This window comes from Lithobates pipiens, unplaced genomic scaffold, assembly GCF_037356315.1.
Source record: "Lithobates pipiens isolate NorthernLeopardFrog02 unplaced genomic scaffold, aLitPip1_a1.2 Scaffold_27, whole genome shotgun sequence".
Taxonomy (NCBI): Eukaryota; Metazoa; Chordata; class Amphibia; order Anura; family Ranidae; genus Lithobates; species Lithobates pipiens.
The window spans coordinates 105,902,020-105,914,599 of NW_027507788.1; the positions used below are offsets into that span (position 1 = coordinate 105,902,020).

Below are 12,580 nucleotides of genomic sequence, written 5' to 3' on the forward strand. Positions count from 1 at the left end.
CATCAGGTCATCGTTTCACAGGATCTCAGATCCAACAAGCGCCTTATGACCCCCCTGAATAAGGGCGGTCGCTGACTCTCTGGTAAGCCTCTTGTCTCTCTGTGGTGACGGGTTTCACGTGGTCAAGTTCATATTTTACACTTCACATGATTTCACCTATTGGATCCATGCTTCATGAGGATCTCTTCTTACAAACTTTTATCACCAATGAGCTTTCTGTATAAGTGTTTAATTTGCACTTTATTCTTGCTTGCAATTAAGCCATTTTTTTTATTTTTTTTTTGCATTATATTATATTCACATGCATATTGTATATAAACTATGGTTCACATGAGCACATCTGCACCTTTTCTAGATTGCATATTTGCATTTGATATTTTCTAGTGCTGCACTTTTTATTATATATACTTACCTTAATAATACCTGAGAAAAAAAAAGCCACTGGTACATTGTTTCTTGTTGCTACATTTACTCCAGCGATTTAGGCCGGTGCTTGTTGTAGCAGCAGAAATCACTATAATGATAGGTCGCCGGAGACCACAGCTATTCTACACAGCCAGCGATTACCTGCAGTGATTGCTACTGGAATCGCTTTGTGTGCATCCAGCAGGGATCACCGCAGGTAATCCCTGGCTCTGTGGACAGTAGCAAATAGCTGTAGCGACCGGGGCGATCTGTAATTATAGTGAATGGGACTGCTGGCTGATCTCTGATTCCTGATGCTACAATTCTCACTGGTATAAATCGGCAATGTGAATGAAGTCTTACCTTAATAAAACCTGAAAAAGAAGCGGCCACTGAAACATTGTTTCTTACCTTAATAATCTCTGAGAAAGAAACAGCCACTAGAACATTGTTTTTACCTTAACAATACATGAGAAAGAAACAGGACTGGTACATTGTCCCTTACCTTAGCAATGCCTAAAAAAAAGGAAGGGCCACTGGTGCATTGTTCCTTACCTTAGCATGTCCTAAAAAAGGAAGAGCCACTGGTACATTGTTCCTTACCTCAGTTATTTATAGAAAAGGAAGAGCTACTGGTACATTGTTCCTTGTCTCAGCTATTTCTGGGAAAGCAAGAGCCACTAGTACATTGTTCCTTACCTTAGCAATTCCTAAAAAAAAAAAAAAAAAAAAAAAGGAAGAACCACTGGAACATTGTTCCTTACCTTAGCAATTCCTAAGAAAGGAAGAGCCACTGGTACATTGTTCCTTACCTTAGGAATTCCTAAGAAAGGAAGAGTCACTGGTACATTTTTCCTTACCTTAGCAATTCCTAAAAAAAGGAAGGGTTACTGGTACATTGTTCCTTACCTTAGCAATTCCTAAAAAAAAGAAAGAGCCACTGGTACATTGTTCCTTACCTTAGCAATTCCTAAAAAAAAGAAAGAGCCACTGGTACATTGTTTACTGTGTGAAAGGGGCTTTAATGAGTTCAAGCAGCTTAGAACCACCTGCTGGTTGTTTATATTAGAAGGCTGTAATTTCTTTAGTGTGTATAGTCAGGGTACATGTTCACTTTAAGGCTGGGTTCACACTGATGCAAATTGGATGCAGGATTCCCCACATCAAATTTGCATGACAGAAGACTGTGTCCGGCTCTCAATGGAGTTGGTTGACACAGCTCCGGGGCAGCCACAGACCTGGAGCAGCCACAGCCCACACTGGAAAAGGGTCCTGTGCATCTTTGGCTCAGTTTCAGGTCTAAATCCAGGCAAAAATTTGGACCTGATTCACTCCTGAAATGGAGAACAGGAACGCACCGGACCCCCTGCTGTGCCCCATAAGCCAGCCTTCAGCTCTGACAGTGGTAATTATAGGCTTGAATCCCCCCGCTGAGCCATTATATTCTGGTGGCAGGGAGGCAGGGGAAGCAGTTCCTGTCGGGAGAATACAGTGATTATTGCTAGCAGCTGTAACACCTGTTAGCAATTGTCATATGTAAAATCCGGTAGGTGGGTTGTACCCAAGTTGATCAATTGATCAGCTTGAGTACATTTAGCCTGCCCATACATGGTTCGGATCTCGGCCAGTTCCTGCTGAACCAGCCAAGATCTTATGTATGTATGTCCAGTTTAAGCTATAATTGATAGTTATCTTTGTGTTGTTTGCTAAATAAGCTGCTGTAAAGCCTAGTGCACATGAGCTTAATGTCGGACGGCATTGGCCGGCTTTTGAAGGATCATAACCGAATAAAGTCTGCGGACTGTTGCAATTGGCTGAGAGCGCTGGAGTGTTCTGGTGGGGGGAAATCTCCCTGTCAGATCACCATAGCACAGCAGGGGAGATCACTGTACTAACACCAGATTGTTAGTACAGCGGCTCTGACCTGAGCTGTCAGTTTTTCATTCAACCCGCTGGGTTGAATGAAAAAAAAATAGATGTGTGTACAAAGGCTTTAGAGTACGTTCCCATTGCTGTTCTGTCAATTTCATTATATTTCTGGTCCCTGCATTCTGCTCTGTGTTGTTTCAAATCAGGCAGTAATCACCATATGGTGAGGCATAAACCTTTTACACCAACTTCAATTATAATTTCTTGCCGTTCTCCTTTACTATACAAAATCTGACCCAACACCATTTTCAGCACCATGTAAATTATTCCTTGCTGTGAGAAAAAAATGTGTTCTATCCAGGTGAACTAAAACACTGCAAGAAATTCAGAAAATGGAGAACATCTTTTTTTCCAGTTTACATATAGCACAGCACCAATATATTAATTAACATTTTTCAGTGTACATAGATCCAATTCCCATCAATTTCTGTCTCAGAAAAGGAGGAAGCCTATAGACCTACAGGGGGTTGATGCAGTAATGTGAGCACCATTATTAAAGGGCTTAATTTTATATTTGTAGCTTGCTTTGCTGGAAACAAAACAAAACTTATGATTTTATTCTGTTTCTCTTTTTTCTATTGTCTTAACTCATTCACCATGAAATTTTGGCTTTGTGAAGTTCTCTATTTTGTGGAAACAGGGTCTTGAAAGTAGATAATGCAGTCGTTCTGTGTTGTTTGTCTACAATCTTTAAAGGATAAATACAGTCAAAGATTATTTACCTGTACTTTTCCTGTGGCTCACAGGAGTGCAGTTCGTTCTACACTCCTGTGACCCGTTTTCAGCAAACAGCAGGCCGAAGCCCGCTGTTGGCTGATGTCACAGAGCCTGTCCAGGCTGGGGAAAGATCCCGACAATAAAGTTGTGATCTGTCCAAATCACTGGACCGGCACCTGTCTCGGCCTCTCAGCGAGCTACCGAGAACCTGAGCCAGCCTCTCTAGCTCTTTCCACAGCCCAGCACTCCGATGATTATGGGGGGGGGGCAGAGTAGAGAGCCGATGACTAACTGTCACCAGCCATCTGCTCACAGAGCTCTAAGACCTGGGCAATCAATGGTGATCAACCTAGGTAAGTATGATTTTGAAAAACAAAACAAAAAACAAAGTTCTCTTTTAAATAAATACTGTGGATAATAATTAGATCTCAATAAGCGCAGCCTAATTACCTCCTATAAACGATATTAAATCACTCAAAAATAGAAAATACAATGTGTTACTGACAAACACTTTAAAGTGATTCCACCACACCTTCTTCCACAGAAATTATTATACAAAAATAAGTGAAGCGCAACACTCCTATGTGGTATACTGTACTGTCAATGTGTACATAAAACTAAATATACATATATAAAGCAATATTTGATCCTAAGGGCCGGTTCACACAGCGAGGCGCGGCGAGGCGTCTCCGACTTGCCTCGCCGCGACCTGCGGGGACCTCAGCGGCGACTTGCAGAGGACTTCTGTATAGAAGTCAATGCAAGTCGCCCCCGAAGTCGCCCAGAAGTAGTACAGGAACCTTTTTTCTGAGTCGGAGCGACTCGAGTCGCTCCTCTCAGAACGGTTCCATTGTACAGAACGGGGGCGACTTGCGGGAGCGAGGCGAGGCGAGTCGTGTCACCTCGCTGTGTGAACCGGCCCTAAGAGTCCATTCACACAGGAGCAACTTTGGATCCGACTTGAAGTCGTCCCAAGTTGCCTCAAGTCGCGCAACATGATAAAATCAATGTAAGTGAATGAGAGCCGTCTTAATGTACACTACTGAAGTCGCTCCGACTTCAGAAAAGGTTCCTGTACTACTTCAATCCGACTTCTAGGCAACTTGTACCCATTGATTTCAATGGAAGTTGCCTCCAAGTCTGATCCCCTGTCTTAACTGAAGCAACTTTCCAGGAAGTAAAAATAGTTTTATAGGCAAACCCCTCACTCCCACAGAGCTGATTATTATGTGATTGGCCACTGGTAAAGTCTCCTCTCCTGGAAGCAACTTCAAGTTGCCTTGTAAGTTGCCTCAAGTCGTGCTGTGATTCATACTCAAGTCGTGTCCAAGTTGCCTCCCAAAGTCTCGCTCAAAGTCGTGTTGCCCCTGTGTGAACGGACCCTTAGTCCGTGCAAAAATAAAATTACAAAATAAATTCTTAAAATAACAGTAAACAAAAAGTAAACAGTCCAGCACCCAAAAAGTGCAATAAGTGACCAGCTATCTCCCCTTCTTCACATGACTTGTGCACCTCCATCAACCGGGTGAAAAACCTACTCACCTCAAGCAAGCTAAAAACTTGCAGACCCTCCACAGCTTTCCTCTGGATGGATATACCCTCTGGTCCCAAGTATACTCGTGTAACTTCCAACATAAATCATATGGAACAAAAAGGCAACAACATAGTGCTCTTCATTTCTAAAAAGTTTATTAAAAACCCCAGCCAATATAAAACACTATTTCTAATAAAGAAGCCGAATTGGAGGGCTCAACGTGTCTAAGAGGGAGGAGCCGAGCCCGTGACTTTATGCCGCATCCAAGTGTGAAGTGGTGCGCAGGCTGATGATCACATTTCAAAAGCGCGTTTTCATTTTTTTCCTGTGTTTTATATTGGCTGGGGTTTTAACAAACCTTTTGGAAATGGAGTGCACTATGTTGTTACCTTTTTGTTTTATGATTTATGTTGGCTGTTACACGAATATACTTGGGAACGGAGGGTATATACATCCACAGGAAAGCTGTGGAGGGTTTGCCAAGTTTGTGATAATTGATCACTTGTTTTGAGCTTGCTTGTGGTGAGCAGGTTTTTCACCTTGTTGGTGGAGGTGCATAAGTCACGTGAAGAAGCTGAGATAGCTGGTCACTTATTGCACTTTTTGGTTAAGAAAATTGTTTGTAATTTTATTTTTGCATGGACAAACAGTCAAACACTGTTATATATATATATATATATATATATATATATATATATATATATATATATATATATATATATATATATATATATATATATATATATACTTATTTATTTAGATTGATGTACACATTTGACAGTATACCACATAGGAGTGTTGCACTACACTTATTTTTGTATAATCAAATACTGTAGATCGGTAATAATAGGGTCATCAAATGTCTATGACATAATTTATTTTTATGTGTTTCTTATTGTTTTATTAAGCTGAGAAGGACATGGATGAGTTTTATCTAAAGAGAAAACACCTAGCAGAATTAACACGTGGTACCCTTCCACTTCATGTCATGAAGATGAACTATGACCGTGATGGCTACCTGGAAAAATCTCAAACACCAAGACGAGTCATGTCCCAGGAGCACATCCTCTCGGACAATCACTACCCAGTTCACTATGATTACACTATACCCAGAGACCGCCTAATTTCTCAAGAACGTCTTCTTTCTCGTGAAGTCTTGCACTCACAGGAGCATCTGCTGTCTCCTGAAAGGATACATCATCGTGGGCCGCCACCATTCCAGGAAATGCGTCTTGGACATCAGAAGGCCCTGTCTCACACCAATGTCTGTGCTAGCACTCCTATGCTAGACCGTCACCACATGATTAAAATGAATTCCCACCCTACTTCTTCTAATTCCCCCAAGACCACGTGGGATATGGCCAACCACACAGCCAATCGACGGCAAGCTTTTGCTGCTAAGCGCCAGAATACCATTGAGCAACTTCAGTTTATTCCTGGCCATCTTCCGAGCCAGCACCTGCGTACTGGGAGTAAGAATGAAGTCACTGTTTAAGCTGCATATTTTTACTGTTTATTTTTTTCCTTAATCAGAAAAAAGAGGCAGTTGGTTTTCATTCTGTGGCTTCCTTACTATTTTTGCATTGCTAGTTTGAACTTATCAGCTCATACAGAAGTAAAACCAAGAAAAGATCACTCCAGATCTCTGGAGTAATGAAAAGGGAGTATTTCTACATGTTTTTTTTTTTCACCTTAGTTTTACTGTTAATGTATGCAGCTGCCTCCACTGCCAAGTTGATGAAACAGTCAATGGCACCAAATGATGTCAAAGGTGATGACATTCACAAACAAGCAGAAAGCTGTGACTCTGGCACCAGCCTGCTCTCTGATGGATGAAGATCATACAGCACCTTACGTGGCTGGCAAGTAGAGATTGGTTAGCCCAAGGTGAAACGGTGTGTTTTCAAAATGGAAAAAGAGATTTGACTTCCGGTTGTGTTTTTTCCAGTAAAGAATACATCCCAGAGAACAACTAGCAATCAGAATTCAATCAGGGTAAGGTCAATATATGATGCCAACTGATTAAAAAAAAAAAAAAAGAAGTTGCACACATTTTTTTTTACAAGGAAAATTATGTATAGGATGAAAACAGTGATGTCACTGCAAAGACTAGACTTTAAAGTCTCGATTTTCCCAAACATATAACTTCACCCCTTTTACTAGCAAAGGAACTTGGTCAAGTGCAATCCAATCTAGTAGCCAATACAGGTGGTTCAGTACAGCACAAACTATGCCAGGTATTCACAACAATATTAATGTAATTAGGTTTCTTTGCAATCTAAGTGGCTACAATTAGCTGCATTCAAGTTTTCTTGCTTTTTTCATGAATACAAATAAGGACTTGTCTAGAAAGGAATAGTTTGATCGTCTTGAACAGTTTTATCCTCTAACGTTTGCAGTGCTTACTGTCTGGATCATCGTCTCCAATATAAAAACCAATTTTTGCATCAAAAGAAAGCCATCTGGTTCCTAACGTTACGCTATCAATGCGTCATATGATTTGGTTGTATTATTTAAAAAGAAAAAAAGGATCGTGCCATAAAGAAATCTTTATTTTATTATTATTATATTTTTTAACTCAATGACATCACAGTACTTGAGACTACTATTTGGACTTTTATCTTCATACCATCACCGATGGTACAATGGCCTGTATTTTACTCCCCCCACCCCCTTTCCCTCTCCTACTCTATACACTTCCATGGAGAGCTCTCAAACAGGAATGGCCTTAACTGTTTCAATAATATCTCCCCTCAGGCAGTCTTTTTTTGGTTAAGATCTATTTAAGATTTTTTTTTCTCTGCCAGACACAAACTTACTAATCTGCCATTTGTGAAAATTACCTTTTTTCTCTCTGCCACATTACAAACTAAATGTCAATAAGCTAGAATATCTAATTCCTTAAAAACATTATTAACACGTTTGTGTGATTAGTCGGTTTAATTAATTGTACTAAAAATGTTGCTTTCTTGACATTTGATTGACTGTCCATCCTGTATTCAGAAGTCATGTTATGCTGCTAAGGTTACATTGCTAAGATACTGAATTCACCTACAATAATTAAAAAAATACCCTACTGTTATCTAATGGTGGATTTGCAGAGAATTAAAGACTGATTCACAACCAGTGGAGGGAAGATTCCAATGTGTAGCATGAATATATGAACAAATATGTGCATTATTCTTTAAACCTTCCATCAAGCTTATTGACCTCTACTGCTCTAGATGTAATGCAAATCTTTCCAGGATTATGACATGAATATACAACAGGCTGAAGATCTTTTTTCAACACTGTGGCATTGTCATTTGCACTATTTAGTGCTTTTAGGTAATGTGATTTAATTGTAGCTATTTTTTTTTTATTTATACATATGAGAGATGCTTGAACTGAGGATATGTGAATGCCTCCTTGTGCACATCAAATCAAAAGTGCTGTCTTACACCTATGTCAAACTCAAATAACATTACTGATATTGAAGTGTTAGTCTTCACAACAATCCACTAGAATAAAGAAAAGCTTCAGTTAGAAAAATAAAACCCCCTTTCAAGTAATTATAATCGCCCTAGATAGCATTTTCTTCTGCCAGTCCTTGTGTCCATGAAAAATATCTGCTTCAATCCCACGAACGTTGGACCCAATAGTTCTGTGCGAAATACTATATGGTATCAAATATACTGCATAAGCAAAGGGGGACATTTATCAGTTCTATCACATTGCTAATCAGGATCGGTGTAGATAGCTTAAGAGACCAGATTTGCTACAACAGTTCAGCTACATTTATATAACAGAATAAAACCTGCCCCTAACCACTTGCTAATTGTGTATTCGAAGTGAGGCCCAGCTTCACATGTCTTCGGCTGTGGTTCCCAGCATGGGGTACGGTGCATCCCTGTTCACCAGTTCAGGAACCGGACCCAAAGATGCACATGACCCTTCTGCAATCCAGACTGCGGCTGCCCCAGACCTGTGTGAGATGCTCTATTGAGAGCTGGTCACACTCGCCTGTCATGTGAATTGGATGCAGGGAAATCCGCATCCAATTTGCATATATGTTAACGCAGCCCGAAAATCTTTCTCATCTTCAGTGGCAAATCTGTGGCAGACCTTGCAAATCTGCCTCAATGTGATGACAAGAATTGTAAGCTTAGGGGTCACAAATACACTGGAAAACCATCGCGTTGACCTTGCTAAATGAGAGGCAGCCTGATTTGAGTCTAGGTGCATTGCTAATATACTGGATGTCCCCCAATGTGTTTTACCATGAAGCGTCATAGGCAAATTGTATAAAGTCTCAGCATTTATTTGACACAGTACAGTTCTATTAACCACAGTTACCTTGGATATGATTTTGTGACAGTTAGTGGCTTTGGTTAACCTAACACCCCAAATTACATTGGCCAACAATTAAACTCAGCACAGTCACACATTGTTTTGTATGCAGCTACTTTAGAGTTAAAATCTCTTTCTGAAACTGCAGGCATTACACGCTATAGCAGTGATAGCGAACCTTGGCACCCCAGATGTTTTGGAACTACATTCCCCATGATACTTATGCACTCTGCAATGTAGTTAGGCATCATGGGAAATGTAGTTCCAAAACGTCTGGGGTGTCAAGGTTCACCATCACTGCTCTATAGACTCTCAACTATATCTCTTGAAAATATTTGACCTGAACTTTACCGTTACTTAAGCAACTCCCACCACTGAGAGGGCATGAATGTATATAGGAGACACTGTTGATAGAATTTTTTGCCAGTCATGTCTGCTTGGTCTTTTCTCTTTCTTTTCAATTCCCATTACTGATACTTTCATGGCCACTTCCATGATATATATGTAGATGATGAAGCCTATTTATAAAGAACTGTGTACAATGTAAATTAACCTAACTTTTCAAACTATTTATAAAAAGATGAAGCTATCTGATTTCGCAGCATTCAGTACTTTTTATTCCCATTTTCACTGTGAAATCAGTTCTCAAATGCAATGTGTACTGTTTATAGGTAGGTTAGAAGGCCATTTCACTTTTTTATACCAGGGGTATTGTTTCCAGCAGCCTGGGCCTAGCATAATCAATGGATGTGTACTAAAGCCGATACTGGTACCACTCTTGTAATTTAGCAGAGGCAGTGCCATGTATTTATTTTTATTTATACTTAGCTGTTACAAATAACAAGAATGCCATGCCTGGTCATCCCCCAAAGGGCACCAGCCCAGGACATCAGTCACCCATACAATTTCAAAAAGGCTGGCTGGCCTGTGGCCCCCTCTATACTGATAGTAGATCTTAAAGTCTGCCAGAATTCTGTAGAATTGGAATTGGAATTCCATCACTGATACCTGTAGGCTCACGATTTCTATCCCCCTACACTAACAGTCATATGCTAGGATCAACTCTTTAACACACACCATTTAGGACTCGTTTACCATTGCAGATGGGGTGGTAAAATAGGCATCCAGAAGGGATTATACACATGCTGTGGCCGCAATGCTTTTCTTCATGGTGCAGCAAAAATGATATCCCCTATCACATTTGGCAGGTAGCACCACCAGCGAGCACATCCGATTCAAGTTAATGGGGCCGCATCACAACTGCAAGCCAAAAGCAAGGCTTGTGGTTTTGGCACAGTATTCTCATTCAAAAACCCTGTTTATCTGTCTAAGATTAAAGTGGCATTTAGAAGGTAGCAATATTGCCTCCTGAATGGTTATCAACTAAACCTGTATGGCTCGCTTTTCATAGAGTAACACAAGTGAAAACTAAGCATTACTTGTTTTCCTGCTCCTAGCCTGGCTTCAAACTTAGGATACTGTGTAAATAACCTAATATAAGATTTTTATATGTACTAATAATGGCAAAAAAAAAAAACCAAAAGGCTAATAGTTTTACAGAGAAAAAAAAATCTCCTCCCCCCCAGCCACCTATAGGCACATGCCCACTATGCCTAATGCAAGTCCCTCCCAAAAAAAAAAAAAAACAAGAACTCCTTTCAAAGCACTGATACCTGATGCTCTGGCCCACCTCTGATGGCTCAATTTGAAGTGTGGTAAGTAAAATGTATGATAATTCCCTGTAAATTGCTGTGCTCTGCCTTGTGAATTATTATAGCAACCATTTTGAACCATGCACCAGTTAACCAGAGAAGCAGAGAAATAGTTTATAAACAAAAATATTTTAACACACTATAACTAAAGTATACTACCCTACCACCCATTCTCCAGTTTAAAATAAATGCATCTACCTCTTCCAGGCCTGCATTCTAAAGTGTCCTGCTCCAAAACATATACCCATTGAGAATTGTTACTGGAAATGGAAGATAGCTACATCACAATTCGCATGATTTGATTGGCTAATAGGTTCATGTATTTAAACATGTATTGTGAATATTATGCAGCCACAATAGAATGATTATGATTTTTAGAGCAAGCCCCTTAAAGCAACAAGCCAAAGTTTAAAGATAAAATTGTCTAATATTCATTTATAGGACACTGTTTACTAGCTGGCCCTCTTGCTAAGAAGATACTGGCCCATAGGTTTTGTGTGCTCTCCTGGAATTCTTTTTAAAGGTTAATCAAGTAGACAAATTTACCACCTCTCAGGCAATAGGCATATGGTGTCACATCCCAAATATTCTAGAAACACCATTTTAAGGATCACCTTCCCATATACAGGGACTTTTGAGGCACCATACTCAAATAGACAGCTGACGTAGATAAAACAATATATTTATTCAATTTTGTTCAAATAAATGTCTAACCTTAGTCGCCATGTGAAATTTGCAGAATGTGGTTCTACATCAAACATTACAAAATATATACACCAAATATTAAAATGAATACAGATGTGCGAATAATAATATATCCCACTGGTAATAGCCGCAGATGCCTTTTACAGTCCTCAGCTGCTTCATTAAGGGTGTCGTGGGAATATGTTAAAAGTTGAAAGAAGATTTTGACAGTACACATATATTCATAAAATGGACCTTATCATTTACAACATTGTAAAATTGATGCTATGAAAAGCTTGCCACAACATCTAACATAGATATAATAACCACTAGCCTCTGATAAGGTGTCATACAAGGGATCCTAATACCAATCCCCCAATGGATCAAAGGGAAAGGTAAGTTGGAGACTGAACCACACAGAAGGGAGGCAGGGGCCACAGCCAGCCACCCAAGCACCACTACAGAAAATGAGATACAGCACTATTAGATATACTGCTCCCATCATTGGGGTTACTACACAAACAATATAGTATTCATTAAAAAAATAGGGGTAGATGTCTTAAAGCAGCCACTTCTCTCCAAAGGATGGTTAATCAAGGTTTTTGTTTTTTTGCATTTTGGGAAAAAATTTGATACAAAATATAAAGATAAATAAGAAGTACCACTTTTGTGACTGTTCCAAGAGCACTGTCAATAACAACTGACCTAGCATATATCTATTAGCGGATTATACTAGTGAAAATCTTCATTCGCAGCGACTTCATATCAAGTTTTTGGATCAGCTTAGATTTCTCTGCATGGAACTGTATACATAGGTAGAAATGTTTGGTTTCAATATGCGTTTTATTATCCACAGAATTTAGTGTCATGCAAAACTGGGATAAATGTTTGTTTGGAGTTCCTAAGAAATAATAATTTGGAAAAGTAGTGGCAAATCAAGGTTTTTTCTTGACCATAACATTTTTTAATAGAATTAATATGTCAATTATATTACACCCTAAGATACAGTTCTGTGTAACAGTTAAGATTGAGTATCAGCTGTCTCCTAGGTCTTTTTTCCAAAATTTGAGTGACTTTGCACTGCGCTGTTTATTGCTGAACAAAGCTGGAAGGAATATTGAGTCATTTAACAAATGTCAAATACTTTCAAATGGCTTTATGAATTTAAATTAATAATCCAACAATCCAACTGTTGAAGGCCTAAATCTGTTGTCTGGTTAATATATTTAGCTACATGTTCTTGCTCTTTGCCAGGGTTTTAAATTTCACG

General features: G+C 39.5%; 1 protein-coding gene across 1 annotated transcript in view; it reads left to right on the forward strand.

Moving 5' to 3' along the window:
* The window catches only part of SHISA7 (shisa family member 7), a 264,851-nt gene extending 255,343 nt beyond the window's left edge, over window positions 1-9,508 (forward strand). Inside the window, exon 6 of the mRNA XM_077457313.1 lies at window positions 5,494-9,508. Coding sequence (XP_077313439.1) covers window positions 5,494-6,080 — 587 coding nt within the window. The 3' untranslated portion in view covers window positions 6,081-9,508. The remainder of the gene's footprint in view (window positions 1-5,493) is intronic.
* The last annotated feature ends 3,072 nt before the right edge of the window (window positions 9,509-12,580 follow it).